This window comes from Podarcis vaucheri (assembly GCF_965113315.1).
Source record: "Podarcis vaucheri genome assembly, chromosome: 7".
NCBI lineage: Eukaryota > Metazoa > Chordata > Lepidosauria > Squamata > Lacertidae > Podarcis > Podarcis vaucheri.
The window spans coordinates 13783907-13803477 of NC_138765.1; the positions used below are offsets into that span (position 1 = coordinate 13783907).

At 45.6% G+C, this 19571-nt stretch overlaps 2 protein-coding genes across 5 annotated transcripts in view; both read left to right on the forward strand.

Moving 5' to 3' along the window:
* The first annotated feature begins 765 nt into the window (after positions 1-765).
* On the forward strand, positions 766-13452 carry LOC309537735 (phospholipase A2 inhibitor NAI-like). Of its 2 annotated transcripts, XM_082232719.1 has the most exons (8): positions 793-1256; positions 2782-2978; positions 5056-5175; positions 6678-6812; positions 8315-8455; positions 9473-9616; positions 10248-10385; positions 13062-13452. In XM_082232719.1, the coding sequence occupies exons 2-8, from the start codon at positions 2930-2932 to the stop codon at positions 13265-13267; spliced, it is 933 nt and encodes a 310-aa protein (XP_082088845.1). In that variant the 5' UTR covers positions 793-1256; positions 2782-2929; the 3' UTR covers positions 13268-13452. The 2 variants fall into 2 exon arrangements, with proteins under 2 accessions (XP_082088846.1, XP_082088845.1); XM_082232720.1 differs by lacking the exon at positions 6678-6812 and having other exon boundaries at positions 766-1256.
* A 1840-nt stretch (positions 13453-15292) lies between these two features.
* The window catches only part of LOC309537734 (urokinase plasminogen activator surface receptor-like), a 29652-nt gene continuing 25373 nt past the window's right edge, over positions 15293-19571 (forward strand). The window contains exon 1 of one of the 3 annotated variants that reach the window (XM_082232718.1): positions 15293-15314. The gene's annotated coding sequence lies outside the window, so the exon portion shown is untranslated. The other 2 variants (XM_082232716.1, XM_082232713.1) reach the window with 2 other exon arrangements.

Consider the following 19571-nt stretch of genomic DNA (forward strand, 5'->3'; position numbering starts at 1 on the left):
TACCGTCGGCACTCACGAGGCCCTAATTTTAGACACAATTTTTAGACACAATTAACCGCTAGAGCTAAAACTGATGGTGACACAAGCACTTAGATGGCCACCTTGCCCTGATTGCCTCGCTCTGAGGACCCCATTTGTCCTTCCTAGAGCAGGGGAAGAGCTGGAGGTGGAGGGCCTCACCTCTGGATTAAATTTTCTGTTTTTCAATTTCAAATACTCATTTTACATCCTTAAGATATCAATGGCATCGCTTCTCTTTCCATGGTTCATTTTACATATCTTAAATCCTTGCATATTTTATAAAAACTATACCAATCAGTTTTCCATTATTGCATCCATCAAAACTTATTTGCTTTGCACTGTTGAATTTATCTTAATGTGGCCAGCGTTTTCAGCTGTACACAATTATTTTCCATATATTCAATAAATGTTTTCCAATCTTCTCTAAACACGCGTTCTTCTTGTTCTCTTATTCTCTATGTTAAGTCTGCAAGTTGTGCATATTCTGTCAACTTAAGTTGCCATTCTTCTTTGGTTGGGACCTCGCTCATTTTCCATTTTGGGGCTAACAAAACACAGGCCACAGTTGTTGCATCCATTTTTTGACACCTGGGGATTTCAGTCTGAATTATCCCCAAAGTACGTTTATTGGGAAAGTACTTTTAAACATTTTTTTAAATTCATTATAGATCATTTCCCAATACCCTTTTACATGTCCACCCCACTACCTGAGGTCTTTGCCTCAGTCTGTCTAATAGAAGGGTTGGCCAACTTCTGTAATCCTGCAACACCATGAGGGCCACACTGGGCCCCTGACCTGGGTTTACATTTTAAGGCCGCTAGAAAGAGAGTTGGATAATTGGTGACTGTTGGTCTGTGGCTGCTAAACAGAAACTGTTCTGATGAGGTTTCTGATGAGATTGCCCAGACTTCCCAATCCTCGTGTGTTGGCCAAGTGGCAGCACGTGTCGCAACAATCCAGTTCCTCAGAAATGACATGTTCCAACTTGGTGCAGTGAACTCGGTCATATTTGGATATGATAAACGTTCTCGATTAATGAAAGTGCGGGAGTGGCATTGATGACGGGGAGGAAGGGGTGTGGGCCAGATGGCCAGGCCCCTGTGTGGATGGGAGGCAGAAGATAAGGCACGGAGATGGGTTTGGGATAAGCACATAACAGCATATGAACCACAAGGCAATGAGACTGACCTGCAGGGAGATCCATTTGTGCCTCTGCAAAAATCAACCACAACTGGTAAGTGTGGGGGTGGAGCTGATCAGCGATTAAGTCATTTTCAGTAGCATTGGGTGGTATCCTGTTAAGTTTTACTCAGAGCAGACGCTGAAATTAATTGGCATGATCACATTAAGCCCGTTAATTTCAATGGGTCTGTTCTGGATAAAACTTAGAAGAAATCACCCTCTTCGTTTAATTTAAACTGTGTAAGTGGGGATAGGCAAACTGGCCAATTATAGTTTCCTGTTTCCCCACTCTTAAATTCAGTTCTCCGCATTTCTACAACAGTCTGCAAATAGAAAACCCAGCCGCATTTTAGTATGTTAGCTTCACTAATAAGCGCATTAGTGAATGTACACTTTAGCATATGCATTTTTGCAGAATCGCATTGTAAAATTAAAATGTGGAAGGGTGATTGGTTTTCGGAATGCATATTGTTTCACAGAGTATGATTAGTTTTGCCTTCAGATGCAAACTGAATCCAATTTCTCCCTCTTCCCGAAGTCTTAAGTGAACAGGTACCACCTGAGTCTGAAATGGACAGGTGTTGCTAGCTCAACATCTCTTATTTGAGATAGCAACTGCTGGGAACTTTCTCCATCCCAAGTTCTGTAAGGAGGGTGATGAAAATTAGCTGGGAAACTGGATTTCCCTGTTGGGGGTGCTGTTAGAGGGTGACCCCCTGGGTCATTTCCATGGACCCTCCCTGATGTAAAATGTAAAAAAGAGAAAATTTTATTTTGCTTACAGAGTGTCTGGGGGCACTGCAGATAGGCAAGACCTCAGCAATCCGGCATCTTAATTTGCCCAGATGCATCTATGCATCTAAAAGGCCCTTTACAGTGGTGGTTCCTTGGTTGTGGAATGACCCCCCTGGTGCAGTGTACCTGTCTCCATTATTACCAACTTTCAAGAGGAATCTAAAAACAGTCCTGTTTACCCAGGCATTTGGTAGCTGAAGAATACTATACTTGGCAACCTCAAGATCATTGATTGGAAGCATGCTTTTAATTGTAACTGCTTTGTTTTTAACTGCAATTGTTTTTAGAATGTCACCAACTGTTCTAAAATGTTTTTTTTTTTTTTTTTTTGGATTTGATATCCCGCCTTTCACTCCCCTTCAGGAGTCTCAAAGCGGCTAACATTCTCCTTTCCCTTCCTCCCCCACAACAAACACTCTGTGAGGTGAGTGGGGCTGAGAGACTTCAGAGAAGTGTGACTGGCCCAAGGTCACCCAGCAGCTGCATGTGGAGGAGCGGAGACGCGAACCTGGTTCCCCAGATTACGAGACTACCGCTCTTAACCACTACACCACACTGGCTCTCACTAATTTTTTGCATTGTTTTTAAATTGTATATCTGTTTGCCACCCTGGGCTCCTTGGATTGGAAGAGCAGGATATAATTGCAGTCAACCAATAAATTGGTGCTTGAATGCAAATTTGTATCATTGGCTTACGGACAGAGTCATCTGTGCATCTTTGCAGCGCTCTTCCTTCCCACAATAAAAGACCTAAAGCGCTGGTTTCCCCCTGTTCTTTCCAGCTCTTCCCTTCATCATCTCCTGTTCTGAAGGTTTCAAACACATCCTTGCCCAAGCTTCATTCTATGTTTCTGAAGTCAGCTCCCTGACAAGCCCTCACCTCTGAAGCACGCCAGGTTTGCTCCTCCTCATCTGAACATCAACGCTGCCATGAAGTTTCAGGTGTCCCTTGTGATCTTCATATTCTGCCTCGGCGCAGGTAAGTTTCAGGTGCATCTGGCTGCATGTGTGCATTGTGTGATGTGGGAACTGAGTGGGTTGATCTATTGAGAGCACCTCTTAGGCCAAGCCCTGCTAACTTCAACAAGGCTTGCATAGAGGGCTATTCAGGTGGATGGGGACTAACATGTCTGAAAGATATGCAGCTATGCAGTATATTGCATTTAATTATCTAGCCCTCTAGAAGTGGACTTTTGTGGTACTTAGATTACGGGGGAAGGGGCAGAATAGCTTCATCCCCCTTACCTTATGTGTTGTCTCGCTTAGGCTGAAATCCTATATACATTAAAATGAGAGTATGTCCCATTGAACTCAATAGGACTTCCTGTGTCACCAGCTATAGGTTGTTGTTGTTTAGTCGTTTAGTCGTGTCCGACTCTTCGTGACCCCCTGGACCAGAGCACGCCAGGCACTCCTGTCTGCCTCCCGCAGTTTGGTCAAACTCATGCTGGTAGCTTCGAGAATACTATCCAACCATCTCGTCCTCTGTCGTCCCCTTCTCCTTGTGCCCTCCATCTTTCCCAGCATCAGGGTCTTTTCCAGGGAGTCTTCTCTTCTCATGAGCTGGCCAAGTATTGGAGCCTCAGCTTCACGATCTGTCCTTCCAGTGAGCACTCAGGGCTGATTTCCTTCCGAATGGAGAGGTTTGATGGGGGTCATAAATATGGCTAAAACTTGTGGGCCGGAGAAAGGGGCCATTGGATTTTATTAAGGGCTCCTCTATTCCAGCTCTCCCCACCCCCCACAAAATTTGAGCTTTCAACTTTAGTTTGCAAAAGCCACAGTAAATTTGTTCGACTGCCATATAGCTAACTTTACAATGCAATCATATGCATGTTACTTTTTTTCTTTTCCAGAAGCAGCACTCACAGTCCTTACTCTCAGATGGTGCATAAGACTGAAGCTGTCATTGAGCCCAGATCCCACCAAGACTAGAGGGGCGGGGTTGAAACATTAGTTGAAGCAGAAGTGGTGGTTGGTTTGCATTGGACTGGTAGGGCAGAAGGCAAGGAGCCCAACAGTGGGTGGCGCTAGAGCCCAATACAGGAAGAGTCAGAGGCAATGACAGGCAGGGGCAACTAAGCCAGCTTTTGCTCATACCTTTCTTCTTCCTTAGAGGAATTTCTTAGAGGAATTTGAGACTAAGGAGGAAGAAACTGACAAGCAGTTCTTACCCAGAGCCCTGAAACTGTCCTCCCTTCCTCCTTACATCCCATTCCTCCAAATGCCACTTTTAACCCAATTCCACCTGCCTCTTCCCCAATTCCTCCCTTCACTTTCCCCCCTGTCCACAGAAGACTACAACTGTCACACACACAGGGACCTTTCTTCCTCTTCAAGTCACTTACTACAGATATGGATCCCCCTATTTTTTCTTCCTGCCCCTCTTTGTGTCCAGAGGAGGGCAACCAAAATGGTCAAAGGCCTGGAAACGATGCCTTATGAGGAACGGCTAAGGGAGCTGGGCATGTTTAGCCTGGAGAAGAGGAGGTTAAGGGGTGATATGATAGCCATGTTCAAATATATAAAAGGATGTCACATAGAGGAGGGAGAAAGGTTGTTTTCTGCTGCTCCAGAGAAGCGGACACGGAGCAATGGATCCAAACTACAAGAAAGAAGATTCCACCTAAACATTAGGAAGAACTTCCTGACAGTAAGGCTTGACAACCATATGTCAGGAGTGCTCTGATGGTGTTTCCTGCTTGGCAGGGGGTTGGACTCGATGGCCCTTGTGGTCTCTTCCAACTCTATGATTCTCTGATTCTATGATTCCTTTCCCCCACCTTTAGAAGCTTGGGAGACAGCCCATAAAAGCAGGGTGATGACAGACCGGTGCAAATATAGTATAAAGAGAAATATGTCCGTTCAGATGGCATAAGCTTATTCTGCGATGAAATCATTTAACTATATGAACGAGCTACTGCTAGCTGTTCTTATGACTTAGCATATCAAAAGCTGGAAGCAGCCTCTCTGGGCCCCTGAGAGGGCCTGTGCATCCTGAGCGCAGGTTAACGTAGCATGGAAAAAGCAGACATTATCTTTGTGTCTTTCTCCAGCTGACAGCTTGACATGCCAGAAGTGCTTGAGCAAGAACGGGAAGTGTGCAAAGAATGAAGTGGAGGTTTGTGACCAGTCTCAAGACGCTTGCTTCATTGAGACCAAGGACTACGCTGGTTGTAAGTGCATACCCTCCAACATTCCTCTGATGAAAATAGGGATGTCCCATTCCATCATCATCATCATCATCATCATCATCATCATCATCATCATCGTAATAATAATAGTAATAGTAATAGTAATAGTAATAATTTTATTATTTATACCCCACCCACCTGACTGGGTTGCTCCAGCTGCTCTGGGCAGCTTTCAATATATAAACATAATAATAAAAAGTTAAACATTAAAAAAACCCTACCCTAGGCAGGGCTGCCTTCTAAAGGTTGTATAGAAGAGTTTGGATTTGATATCCTGCTTTTTCACTACCCTAAGGATTCTCAAAGCGGCTAACATTCTCCTTTCCCTTCCTCCCCCACAACAAACACTCTGTGAGGTGAGTGGGGCTGAGAGACTTCAAAGAAGTGTGACTAGTCCAAGGTCACCCAGCAGCTACATGTGGAGGAGCAGGGAATCGAACCCGGTTCCCCAGATTACGAGACTACCACTTTTAACCACCACACCACACTGGCTCTTGGCTTGGGGATTGCATAACCCCATATCCTCCAACATTTCTCCGATGAAAATAAGGACATCCTAAGAGAAAGAGGGACATTTGGGTACCAAATCGGAAACCAGGATGGCTTCTGTAAATCTGGGACTGTCCCTGGAAAATAGGGACAGGTGGACACTTATTCAGACAGTGACAGGAGATCAGAAGTGCATTAGTGACCATTTTATTGGGGCTCATGCCTCTCTATGGACATTCCTCAAAATTTAACAAGAGGCAGCAGCTGGCCAATGTCTGGTGAGGAAATGAGGTTGAGCAAGATGCTCTGCATTGCTCCAGGATCTTTGAGCAGCAGGCCTCTGAGTATCTGTCATGGCAGGCTATAGAGCAGCAGTAGGGAATCTCAGCCTCAGGGGGTGAATGTGAGTCTCCAACGCTCTCTGTTTGGCTCTTGCAACTGTTCTCAGGCTACAGCCCTTCCATACTATGCTTGAGTGTATCTGCCTTGCTGGAATGTGTCCTTGGACCCTGATAATGGAGGACAATGAAGGGTGCGTGAATGCATGCAGAAACTTGCCTACTGTACAAAGGGGAAATTTGCCTTTGCTTCTCCACTCACTTTTGCCTCTCGCCCGATCCACCGCTGGCATGTGACCTGTGGAAGGTTACCGAGAATGTGGTCCTCTGGCTGAGACAGCTTAGTCCCATAAGTCAAGCATTTTCCGTAATTTAAATACTTGCTATAACGTAAAAAAAAAATCCCTGTACTTTAATTAAAGTACGTCTCACCACAGAGGTGAAAACTGACCAGGGGACTTGTGCACCTGCCAGTCTGCTCACCAGCAGTGGGGAATTTCAAGGCCCCACTTCTTCTTCTTCTTTGAGTTTATTTACAAAATTATTTACACTGGTCCTGGACCAGACATAACATCCTTTGCAAATCTAAAATGACACTTGCAATAGCACCCTACACTGGCAATGGGTTAACTCCTTTGTTTGATCTTCTGTTTGCAGTGGATGCAGGAACGGTGAAAGTGGGCTGCAGCGACTCGAATTTGTGCCGCCGCTATCAGAAAGGGAACAGGGGATCTTTAAGCTGGTCGATGTTTTGTTGCTCCTTCGATCTATGCCAGCCTCTGACACGCGATGGTATGTGGTACAGAAATGGTGCATGCCCATGTTGATGTGATCTGAATTTAGCCGTGAGGCTATGTTGGGGGCAGTGATAAACACTTTCATGAAAACATCACCTCAGTGCTTTGCCAGTAATAAATAATAATAATAATAATAATAATAATAATAATAATAATAATAATAATCCTATTCAACTAATGAATGAATGAATTTATTATTTCGGTCACAGACCAGTTCCAGCCCACATACAATATCAAGGAAGTCATAAAACATGATAGGGATACATTTGAATTTGCAATTAGGTATAACAGGGACAATACAGATATAGCAACAGTATATATATATATACTTAGTCACCTATCCAACTAATTAGTCCCGCTAGTGGAAGTCCATGCAAGGACTTCTGCTAGCAGAGTGGGGCTTCCCCTCCCTTCCCTTGGTGTGCTCTGTGAAATTGGCTTGCAATCTGTGGGGGGTACAATAGTATTCAGGGGCAGGAGAGGGAATAATGTTCTGTCAGAGCAAGCTGGAATATTTGTGCTGATGGAACGTTTTCCTTAATGAATTCCTAAAAATAAAACAACTACTTCTTCTTCTTCTTCTTCTTCTTCTTCTTCTTCTTCTTCTTCTTCTTCTTCTTCTCCTCCTCCTCCTCCTCCTCCTCCTCCTCCTCCTCCTCCTCCTCCTCTTTGCACAAGTGTCTCAAAGTGACAGAGCAAAGCGAGCTATACAGAACATGAAAAACAAAACAATTGAAAGCCAAAACCTATTGCGTTGCATCCAAAGCCAGTCCTACTCTGAGTAGACAACATGCTGAAATCAATGGAGAACTTGCAACCCAACCCCTCCATCCCCCTAATGTAGGTCTGGCCACCACAGAACAGCTCCCCAAGGAAAAAGAAACCAATCACCAACTGCTGCAAAGAAAAAGGCTAACACTGAAAAGTTATCAGTGTTGGTGCCCGGCAAGCCTTCATGGGGATAGTATTCCACATACTACAGAAAAGGCCCATTTTCTCATCCTCATACATCATCTGCCAGAGGGAACACGCAGAGAAGGGCCTCCAATTAGGGGATGTGACAGAGCCGGCCTGCCCATGAAGTAGGGTGAAGAGTCTGCCTCAGGTGGCAGAAGTGCAAGAGGCGGCATTCTGCCCGCCCCACCTCTTCTGCTGCCAAGAGGGAGGTGTTACAGTGCACAGTGTTGCTGCTTATCTTCCCCTGGTGGAATGCTTTGAGGAGCACCCAGGCTCCTGCTGAGTTTGGTGACAGCCAGGGTGTTCCTGGCTGTCAGGTGACCCCTCCTTGGGGTGGGGAGAGCTGAATGGCAATGCTCTGAGGAGTGCTCTGGCTTTTGCCAAGTTTGCTGAGAGCTGGGAGGAGGCGGCAGAAAGGGTGGGCATGTGGGTGAGAGGGGGGCAGTAGGTGGCAATTTCCATTTTGCCACAGGTGGCGAAATGGGCTGGAATCTGATGATCTCTGTCTCTCCCCCTGCTGCTCACTGTTGCTTCCAACAGTTCATGGAAATGGATCAAAAAATGGTGTGCAGTGTCAAACCTGCATCGGGAGCGCAGCTGAATGTGGCCACAATGCGCCCACAGAGCCATGCTATGGGAGTGAAGACCAGTGCGTGCAGATCTCCCAGCGCCTCCTGCCAGGTATTGCCAAGTGGGTACCAAAGCATTCAAAGCACACAGGCACGGGGATAGGAGAGACTAAGGCATCGCTAAGGATGTGATGGTCACTAGCCAATAGGTGCAGGGAAACCTCTGCAACCGTAACCTGCTGAGTACAGTAATCACCATTGCAAATGATGCACATGGTGTTGGAAAAACATGTTTCAAGGTTTTCTGAGTTGCTCTCCTATGTTTTTAAGACTGTGTGTGTTTTGCAATAAAATGCAATTGCAGAGCTGGTCTTTCTAGGCTGGACAGGCAAAGCACTACGAAAACCTTTAGAGGCAACTGTTCCTTTAATTAAATGCTTTCTGTTTTTTTTGTTCTCACCATTTTACTTCTTCCTGCTGGATTCATGAATAATTGTCCCTTGTTAGAGGGCTTCTGTTTCCTGCTTGGTGTGTCAGTAGTTTAATTACCAATTCATTTGCATATTTTTATACTCCTTTTATAGTGAAAGAGAGCTATTTAGCCATAAAAGAAAGGAAAGAAAAAACAGGAAGCAAAGAATTTGTACTCTCCTCTGCTACAGTGAGGAACGGAAACTGACAAATATGGGGCAATTAAGGTGCAATGCACCACTAACCCATATCCATGCAATGAAATGAATGGAGCCAGCTAACTGGAAACTTCAAATTACAATAGACCTTTGCTGAAAGGGGCTTACTTTTGAGTAGACATAGATGGCTCTTGGCCATTGGCATTGCTGGATAATATAGAACTATATTAAGTTCTTTGTGAAATCTGTTTTAATTGCACTTCCAGCTAATAGCAAAAAAGGAACAGTGCCTCAATGCTAAAGGGCAGTGGATACTGTGGAAGAACACCCACCATGCAAATTTAAACATACACAGTATATGGAGAAGCTGTAATATGTATTTAGTGAGATAATAGAGTTAAAAGTGGAGTGTCCATTGGAAAACAATCTACTAGCTGCATTTCTTAAATCCAAAAATGGTCCTGTTCTGTGTGGACATCGCCTGATGATTGGTTCTCCAGGTGAAGAAACAGAACCCATCATAAAGGGATGTGGAGGCAGTTCTTTTAAGGACACACTGGTGGCGTACCAGATCGGGAGAGATTTTGCCTTTGTTGAGCAAAAGGTCTGCAGCAGTTCCAACTGCAACAACAGGAGCTTCCCAGGTAAATGACAGTTGCCGTGCTCTGATAACCTTCTGTCAGGTAGGTACCGCCTGGGTGTAGGATCCTGCCTGTATGCCAGATAATAACAATCTAGGACACAGTCTGCAGGAAAGTCCCCCAGCACAAGCCCCATGGCAATGAACAGAGGAGTTGCAGGAGAGTCGTCGCGCCTCTTCCAAATTCATATTTTGAAAAATAGGAAATCCACGGAATGTTTACTTTAGGTAAAAATTGTACTCATTTTTTCAGAAGATAGAGGTGCTGTCTTGTGCCCAAGATTGGGGGGGGGGAGGCGTCCAGCACATATCACACACTGGTGCGCATTGCATGCACTATTCTGTAAGGGATGCTTTAGATGAGATTCCTGCATTGCAGGGGGTTGGGCTAGATGACCCATGGCGTCCTTTCCAACTCTACGATTCTGTGACTTCATGTGTATGATGTAGCATCATCGGGGGGAGGGGGGGTTGAGTGTTGAGCCCAGCGCAAAGGAGGGGGCCAGCAGAACCCCGCTGGTGCAGCATTACATAAAACCCATCATTTCTGTAAGTCGCCTTGAGGCACTTTGGAGAAAGGTTATTTTAGAAATTGAATAGATCATCACTAAAGTCCCCCCCCCTTTACTCTACAGTCGTAACTTCCGGACAGCCCAATGGGCTGCAATGCTATACCTGCCAGGAGTCTGGGCATGGGGAGTGCGCTCAGGACAGACTGCAAGTTTTAAATTGCACAGGAGTCATGGATCAATGTGTACGCGTCATCGACAGAGGTAAGAAAGCAGCAAGGGTGCGTATACAGAGGACTGGGAAGCATGCCATCATGGTTGCCATCAATTTGATTTGAATTAATTTTACAATGAAATGATTTTAGAATGTTGTATTATTTTATTGTTGTTAGCCACCCTGAGCCCGCTGGGGAGGGCAGGATATAAATAAAATTTATTATTATTATTATTATTATTATTATTATTATTATTATTATTATGCCTGTTGGCCTGATCAGATGCTAAAGAGGCGGCAGCTCCTTATCTCAAAGAGTTAGAGAGAAGCATGGATGAGAAAAACTGCTGCTACAGGAATCCATCCTTTGGGATACACTGCTTGAGGGCCATGTGAAATTACCTTAAACAAGGAGAGTCTCCATACACAGAGGAGGTTATTTGTTACATCTTTGTTCCGCCTCTGTTCCCTCCCAATCAGTATCTACAGTGGTACTTTGGTTTTTGATCGTCTCAGAAGCTGAACTTTTCAGTTTTGAACGCTGAAAACCCAAAAACCCAGAAGTAAATGCTTCCGTTTTCGAACATGCCTCGGAAGTCGAACGGCTTCTGCTGAGCTTTTTTCTCCATTGAATTTGCAGAATGCCCTTTGTGCCTCGGTTTTCAAACGCTTTGGAAGTCAAACGGTCTTCCGGAATGGATTACGTTCAAAAACCGAGGCACCATTGTGCCAGGAGCAATTAATTCTGCAACACCTCTCCATCAGGTAGGAAATAACTCCTGACAGAGAGGATACAGCCAAGTGACCTCTTCTCAGGGGAGGTGCCCCATCGCTTCTCTGTGTGAGTCACTGTTCTTGGTGTCCCTTCTTTTATCCACATCTGAACTCGGTTATTCATGCAGAGACACAAGGAGCCGGGTTCCTTTGAGGACAGGAGATTCTTGCTTTTGTACCATCCACGCCATGGATTTAAAAGTGGTTTTAACAACCAACCCTTTTACTCGGGCAACTCTGGGAATTGTAGTCCTGTGAGGGTGATTGGAGGGGGTCTCCTAACAATTCTCGGTACCCTTAACAAACTACAGTTCCCTGGATTCTCGGCGGGCGAGGGGGAAACCTTGACAGTTAAAGTGTTATAAAAGTGTGGGTAAGCAAACATTCTGCAGTCTTCCTTTTTGGATGGATTAGGTGTGCCTCTCCAACATCAGACGTGTAGAAAGCACCAAAGCAAAGGGTTTAGGTCGCCCTGATCCCAGATAAGCCTGCCACAGTGAAGCATGTAGATTCTGATCAATTTCACGGCCTCTGAAGACATTATTTTAATTGCACTTCCGTATTGATTTGTGCTCCTGATGCTATCAAGGCGTTTGCACACGCTATCCCGGTTTCAAAAGATTGAGCATTGCATCTGTTTTGGGGAAACCACACTGCTTCACTTCCAATGAGTGCCTATCCCCGTAACTATTTATGCCACAAACGTTCAGCTTTATTTTTGTCCTGCTTTGGTTGAGTTTTAAAGCCCCTCCGGACAGCAAGGATATGGCAGCATTGGGGAGGCATCGCAGAGCAAATCCACCACAGATTCACCATCCTTGTGTTGAGAACATGTTGCAGAATACACCTGCAATAAAACGTCGTTTCTTGGAGGGCCCCTCAGTTTCTCACTCATTCTTTACTTGTAGGAAATGTCTTAGTATAAGAGGACCATTTCGCCCTCTAGTGTCCATAGGTGGAATGTGATGCAGGTTTTACTCTGCTCTAAAAATCTCCAATTTAGGAGTGGGAAGCCACCAGGTACAGTCGTACCTTGGTTTTCAAACAGCTTAGTTCCTGAATGTTTTGGCTCCCGAACGTTGCAAACCCAGAAGTGACTGTTCTGGATTGTGAACTATTTTTGGCAGCGCTTTTTTTTTTTCTTAAAAAATGTTTAGGGGTACTCTCTTTTTCCTACTCATATTGAAATACTTCTTAAATTATAGACATAAGAAGAATTTATCATGATCTGATGTAACATATATTACTGTTTTTACTTTTTGGATGAATTTTTGTTTGTTATTTCTTTCTAATTTCAATAAAGCATTTAAAAAAGAAAGAAAGAAAGAAAGAAAGAAAGAAAGAAAGACTGCCCCTCAATGAGGCCAAAGTTAGATTCACAAAATGTTTAGGGGGATGCATCCCCCAGAAAAAAGCACTGATTTTTGGAAGCCGAACATCCGCCGGGGCTTCCGAGGCTTCCGATTGGCTGCAGAAGATTCAGAAGCTGCACTTTGGTTTTCGAACGTTTTGGAATTCGAACGGACTTCCGGAACGGATTCTGTTCGACTTCCAAGCTACGACTGTATCTCTATTTGGCCTTCATAGAATCATAGAATTGTAGAGTTGGAAGGGACCACAAGGGTCATTTAGTCGAACCCCTTGCAATGCAGAAATCTTTCTCCTTGTGGGACTCAAACCCACAACCCTGAGGTTAAGAGTTCATGCTCTACAGAACTCTCCATAGGCCACGTCTCTCTCTTTTTTTGCCTGTCCTTGAACTTCAATAATGGAGAGGGTTGTTTAAGAGTGGGTAGAATCCAGCCCATCCTACAAGGCAAAGCTTCCATTAGTTTCCCCGCCCACTTCCCCTTCTGGCTCCACCCACTGCTGCCATGTGGCCCTCAGAAGATTGCTCAGAAGGGAATATGGCCCTCAGAAAATCCAAAAAACCTGTCTTCCTTCTTTTCCAGAGAACAGAACTGTGACCTTTCAGAAAGGCTGTGCCACCGAGACCATGTGCAGCAACTACGAGGATATCTATTCCAAACTGATGGGGCCGGATTCCTTTGTTGAGTGTTGCAAAACGTCCTTCTGCAACCAAGCTGGAGAGCATTCTGGTCCACAGATGCTACTGGTGGTGGCTGCTTCTGCCTGGTGGCTGGCATGGATGGCTTGACCATAATGGTGGCTGTCTGGGCGAGCCTTCAAGAAAGGATCTGGCCAGTCTTTGAAGGCTGGTTGCATACATGGGAATGGGTGCTTGCTAGCTATGGGGGCTCCTTTATCTGCCTGGAAGGAGGTGGCACTGAAGCACTGCTCCCCTACTGTCTATATGCCATGACAAGACTGGATTACTGCAATGTGCAGTCAACAAAGGACACCTTTGTCCAGAGGCCTGTAGTGGTTACCAATTTGTTGCTGGGCCAAGTTCAAAGAGTTACTATTGGTATATAAAGCCCTTAACAACTCGGGACCAGTTTACCTGCAAACTGTCTTACCCCACATATTGTATGCCTGCTTGACTGCTTTGATTACAGATGCCACAAAATATTCGTAAGAAATTGACCTTTTCCTATGGCAGCATCTCTGCCTATTGACATCAGCCAGCAGCCTTCATTGTACTCTTTTCAGAGTACAATGCCTGCTAAGACCCTGTTTGCTTAGACAAGGCTACCCAGATATGTAGAATGTCAAAGCATGTTTTAATCTTTTTTTTAGCTCATTGTTGATTTTAAATTTTTTTGGGAATATTTTAAATAGCTGTTTTTACTGCTAATTTTGTTGTTTTATTATTATTTTTACAATCAAGTGGTATGGAAATTTTATGAACTAAATAAACAAATAAACAAAACACACAATGTCGAAATAGGGTGCTTTTGGAGGGGCGGTTCCCACACCTACAGTTCACATGCAATGCCCTTTCTTGGCTTGAGTGGGCATTTGATTTTTAAGCCTCTCATCTTCTCACTGCCTGCATGAGGGACATCCATGCAGGCTCAAAACACAAGTCTCAAACGTGGCTGTGTTAAGGGACACCTCAACAAAAACCAAAGCCTGTAGGTTGGGAAGACAAAATATTACCTTTTCCAGGTTCACAATTGTCAGGGAACTGCCATCAGAGACACGGGAGAAGGAGAGGGTCTCTGATTCTGCAGGGGAAGGTCCAAGCGCTAGAGGGAGACTCAGCCGGGAAGAAGGGGAAGAGAATGAGTGTAACACCAGGGATCCAGGAGAGCAACGGGACAGGGAGGTGCAGGGGCTCCAGGACTCTTCGTTGGAAGTTAGCGAGGAGAGCCCAAGCACCCCGCTGCCCACGCCCACCCTGCGCAGGAGACTCCCGCGCAGTGAGAGGCGGAGACGATTGGGCGTCAAACAACTCTTATGTTGGCAACGCTTTAAGAAACGCCCACAGACAGATTCTATGAGTGACTAAGGGCAGCCACGCTGAGATGGGCTGTGCAGTCCGGAGGGTTTAACCAGGCAATCTAATGCTCAAACGGAGCAGGATTACGCACTAGTAACTCTCAACCCATTATAACAATCATTCTCATGATTTCTGTTGGATGCTTCCACACTATGGAAAGGACGGTTTGCTTAACTCTGGATTATTAGAAATCTGGAAAGCTGCTGTTCCACAGGCCAAAAGCAGAACAGCAGTGATTGTGTCATCCACAGCTAGAATCACCCACTGTCCAATATTGCCAACAATTAAGAGATTTAGATCCTGATAAAAAAAAACCCTTCAAGTTGTCAGAGAGGGCCATTCTGAGTGCAGCGTTGCTTGCCATCAAGTCCCATTTTTGGAGAGGCTTCAACCATCCCCCCCCCTCCGAGAATCGAAGGCCACTTGAAAGAAGGATCACTGGTGGCAGTGTGTACTTTTGCCTCTTATTAAACGGGTTGCGTTAGTTTTTAATTTTGCAGCTCCAAAACCCTGCAAAACCAGTTTCGCCAGAGTGACAGCGAGCCTAAGGAATTATGTATATATATTATGGCAAGCGAAACCTGACGGAGACGCCAGCCCAAGAAATTAGTTCTGCAAGTGTTTCTGTGTATGAGGTAAGATATAAGCATGTGTGTGTGTGTGTGTGCTCACACACACAGAGAGAGACAGGGGTGTGTGTAGAACATGAGAGGTTGCTTATGCCAAGAGACAAACCATTGACCCATCTAACTCAGTGTTTTCTATGGCTCTGACTGGCAGCAGTTATCTAGGGCTTCAGGTAAGTGACTTTCCCAGCTCCACCTGGAGATGCCAGGAATTGAATTTTGTATGCAAAGTGGATGCTCAGTCACTGAGCTGCAGCCCTTAAATTTCTTAAGCATGTGCGTGTGTGTTCATGCATGCGCGCACACACACAGAGGTCTGCACCATCCCTACTAACATTTGGCAATGGAAAATAATTACGACTTGTTCGTGTTATGTTAGCAAGCCAAGAGAAGGCTGTGTTCCCATGGGATCCGATGCCAGCTTTTGCCAAAGACCTTCGGAAGTATTAATTTCAAAATAGGCTCACCTACAGCTACAAACACACGCCTCCCTCCTGTTTAGCATCTGCTTTGCACGCAGAAGGTCTCAGGTTCAGTCCTTGCCATTTCTCTGGAGGCCTGGGAGAGAATCTTGTCTGAGATCCCGGACAGCTGCTGCAGAACCATCAAGTTACAGAACTGCAGAGTTGGAAGGGACCACGAGGGTCGTGTCTGGTCCAACCGCCTGCAATGCAGGAATCTTTTGCCCAACATGGGGCTTGAACCCACGACACTGAGATTAAGAGTCTCATGCTCTACTGGCTGAGCTATTCCAACATACTAAGCTAGATGGATCAGGAACTTGACTCAATATGAAGCAGCTTCCTATACAGTCATACCTCAGGTTACAGATGCTTCAGGTTGCGTTTTTTTGGGTTGTGGACCGCCAAAACCTGGAAGTACTGGAGTGGGTTACTTACGGGTTTCGGTGGTCGCACATGCGCAGAAGTGCTAAATTGCACTTTGCACATGTGCAGACGCGCCGAATTGCAACCCGCTCTTGTGCAAATGCACCACTGCGAGTTGCAAATGTGCATCCCGCACAGATCATGTTTGCAACCTGAGCGTCCACTGTATTCCTATTTTATTAAATGATGTCTCTCTCCCCCACTCCCACTCAAAGGGCATGTTTTTGGATTTTCAAAACCCAAAGCGCACAAGGAGTCTCCTAAATCTTTTTCATTGCCTTGTCTCTTGGGATCCTTTCTAGCTGGCCGGGAGAGAAGAATGATGGTGGGGAGAGAGAACCAAGGGCCAGAAAGAGAGACATGGCAGGTTGCATTCTACACACACCCTGGGCGTGAGGTTCTCCACCCCAGCAATAGGACATAAAGAGAGTTCTGCTGGATCAAACCAAAGGCCCATCTAACCTCACAGCGGCCAACCAGATGCAGATGGCAAGCAGAGAAGCTGGGCCTGAGCACAACTGCAATCTCCGCACCCGTGCATCTCAGAAGCTGGCGTTCAGAGGCATACTGTGGGTGTAGAACAGTCACCTTGGCTAGCAGCCATTCTTAAAAGGGCGAGAGAAGTTGATTGGGAGGTCCTGCATAACAAACCCGCTTTGGGTTGTGCAAGAAGGAAAGTGATGGGAAGATGTGCTGGAAAGTGACTGACACTTCCTGTGATGCAAGGGCATCACACCTCCGCACAGAAAGGATGCTCGTTAAGGAGCCAACACAGTCTCCAACCTCCCCATAAACAAATCAGGGTGGATGATTGACAAACAACTTCTCTGGAAGCACCCGGCATCTAACCATGGCGTAGTCTTTGCACAAGCAAGTCAGGAGGAGCCTTAATGCACCGTCTCCCACCCTCTGGAAGCTGCTCCTTCGCTTACGGATGTGAATTAAAACCATCAGGGCTGAGCTGTAGCCAAACAGCATGTTTCATAAAAAGGCTGTACCATCCCGTGATGCAAGGTAATTAGGATAATAATGTGGCACAGCAACCTGCTGGCTTTGGGGAGGGCCCTTGTGGACTCTGGAAGATGAAAAATGACTGTGGGAACCATGCCGAGAGCTTGGAATCGGAGTGGTGTTTTCTGGCAAAGCAGAGCGCAGTTGGCTCCGGAACAGTCGCTGGCATCTGCTTATTTTTAGGGCGGTTTCAGCCCTTCCTCCTCAAAGGAGGAAGGAACGCAGGGAAGTGGGAAACTGAGTCACTCCTGAAGAGAAGAGGATGGTATCTCCAGCCAGAAAGCCTTGCATCTCAAAGCAGAGTCCAAGGTAAGAGGGAGACCTGGGATAGGGAGGAGCCTAGGGCGCTGCTTCCCCCAAAGAATTGTGGGAGCTGTAGTTCGTTAAGGGTTCCGAGAGCTGCTAGGAGGGCCTCTATTCCTCTCGCAGAGCTGCAATTCCCAGAGTCCTCTGTGAAGATGGATTGCTAAACCACTCTGGGTATGGTCTCTTTGGGAGGGGAGCAGCTCTCAGTACCCTTAACTGACAACGGCTCCCAGAATGCTTTGGGGGAAGCTATGGTTATTTAAAGCTGTATCAAAGTACTTTAAATGTATGGTGTGAATGTGACCCTTGTTTGCCCTTAACAAGGAATTATTGAGAAGCTTATGAGGACCCCCCCAACCCCAGTTCTGAGGAACAGACACAGAAAACTCTAAAGCATCAGGCTTCAAAGTCAAGATCCACCCACCAACTTGCAATATAGCAACTGCTTTAAATATTGTTATTCCATGTGCTGTTTTGGGCTTAACCGATCACCTCCAACTTCCTTTCTGTCTGGGTGCTTCCAGATAGGTATCTACCATGGGCACTCCTCATGTGTGCAACATTTTTTAAAAAACAGCATCTGCAGGGCATTGTTGGCAATTTAATCTGAATTTACCCTTTCCAGGAGAAATCAAGCAAGGGACCCTTGAGGCTGGCGTTTTACTGTGGATGCATTCTGCAACTCAGTCTTGACACAACAATAGTGCATTGGTGGTGAATTTATTATTGCTGTCCAAAAGGGCTATGGCACAACAAAAAGCAGAAGAAAAGCAAACCAGAACATTTGTGGTGTAAAAAGTTACGGGATTTCATTAGAAAGTTGCAGGTTAGGCACTGCTTAGAAAGGAAGCAGTATGATCACCCCAAAACCTTTGTGGGCAAAGCCAGTGTTGAAAGCATGACTGCGTATGACCACCCTGATAGCAGCACGAGTGCAAATCGTCATGCATGTGCATGGATCTCCTGAGGCCCTCAGTTAAAAACAATCAAACTGTTGTCAACATCCCCCTTGCTTGCAATATGTGAATGGCCCTTTTACTGTAAGTTGTCTTAAGCCATTTTTAATTTTGCATGTTAAATTATTGCAAATCATCATCATCCCCTGCCCGGAAGTGAACTCTGGGCTCATCCAGACTTCTGCCTGTTGTGTCGCATCCCCCCCCCCCCCGGGAAAAACCACTCTTTACTGCTTAACATTTGCTCTAATTCTGTGCTAAAGAGAAGCCTTTCCCGGGAAAGCAGCAGGGCAAACAGAAAACTGCTCAGATCCATGCCTATAAAGCACAGGACAATGGGATTACTACTTGGACCCAAGCTTTCAAGGCATGGGACAAGCAGGAGTGTGGATGTGCCCTTAGTCAACTTCCTCTCTGTATTTCTCCATTCATCTTCATTCATTTATGCAGTTCTATTTTTCTCCTGTCCTTCCTCTATGGAGCACAGAGCACTGTTCATGGTCTACCTCCTGTTTTATGATTTCAACAACCCTATGGGGTAGGCTGGATTGAAAGTGAGAATCTGGCCCAACATCACCAGATTTGCTTTCAGGATGAGCAGGAATTTGAACCTGGATTGCCCTCAGACTCCCCAATCCTCCCCACTTTTCCTTTTGTTCCAAAGCTTTTATGATGTACAGTCGTAACTTGGTTCGTGAACGCCTTACGAGTCAAACATTTTGGCTCCCAAATGCCGCAAACCCGGAAGTGAGTGTTCCGGTTTGTGAACGTTCTTTGGAACCTGAACACCCAACGTGGCTTCTGCAGCCAATTGGAAGCCGCGCCTTGATTTCCGAACATTTTGGAAGTCAAACGGACTTCCGGAACAGATTCCATTCGACTTCTAAGGTACCACTGTATTGTGATGACCCATCTTCAATCAGATTGCAGTTCATTTACCTGTGCAACCCCTCAACAGAATAATTCTAATTCTAATTCTAATTCTAATTCTAATTCTAATTCTAATTCTAATTCTTTATTATTTCTACCTCGCCTATCTGGGGTTATAACGAATGTTATAAAGTTTTTTTGGGGTGTGTGTGTGGGGAGAAGTAGGGGAAAAATCCTCCAGGAAGAGTACAGTGATACCTCAGGTTACAAAAACCCCGGGTTACCAACACTTCAGGTTAAAGACTCCGCTAACCCCAAAGGTAGTACCTTAGGTTAAGAACTTTAACACAGGCTGAGAACAGAAATCGTGTGGCTGCGGTGCGGTGGCAGCGGGAGGCCC

What these genes read in the sequence shown, in the direction of transcription:
- LOC309537735 (XM_082232719.1), top strand. Translation starts at nt 2,930, where the DNA reads ATGAAGTTTCAGGTGTCCCTTGTGATCTTCATATTCTGCCTCGGCGCA. An exon ending in GACCAAGGACTACGCTGGTT is followed by an intron (nt 5,176 to 6,677) that starts GTAAGTGCATAC and finishes TTCTGTTTGCAG; the next exon opens with TGGATGCAGGAACGGTGAAA. An exon ending in CTCCCAGCGCCTCCTGCCAG is followed by an intron (nt 8,456 to 9,472) that starts GTATTGCCAAGT and finishes TTGGTTCTCCAG; the next exon opens with GTGAAGAAACAGAACCCATC.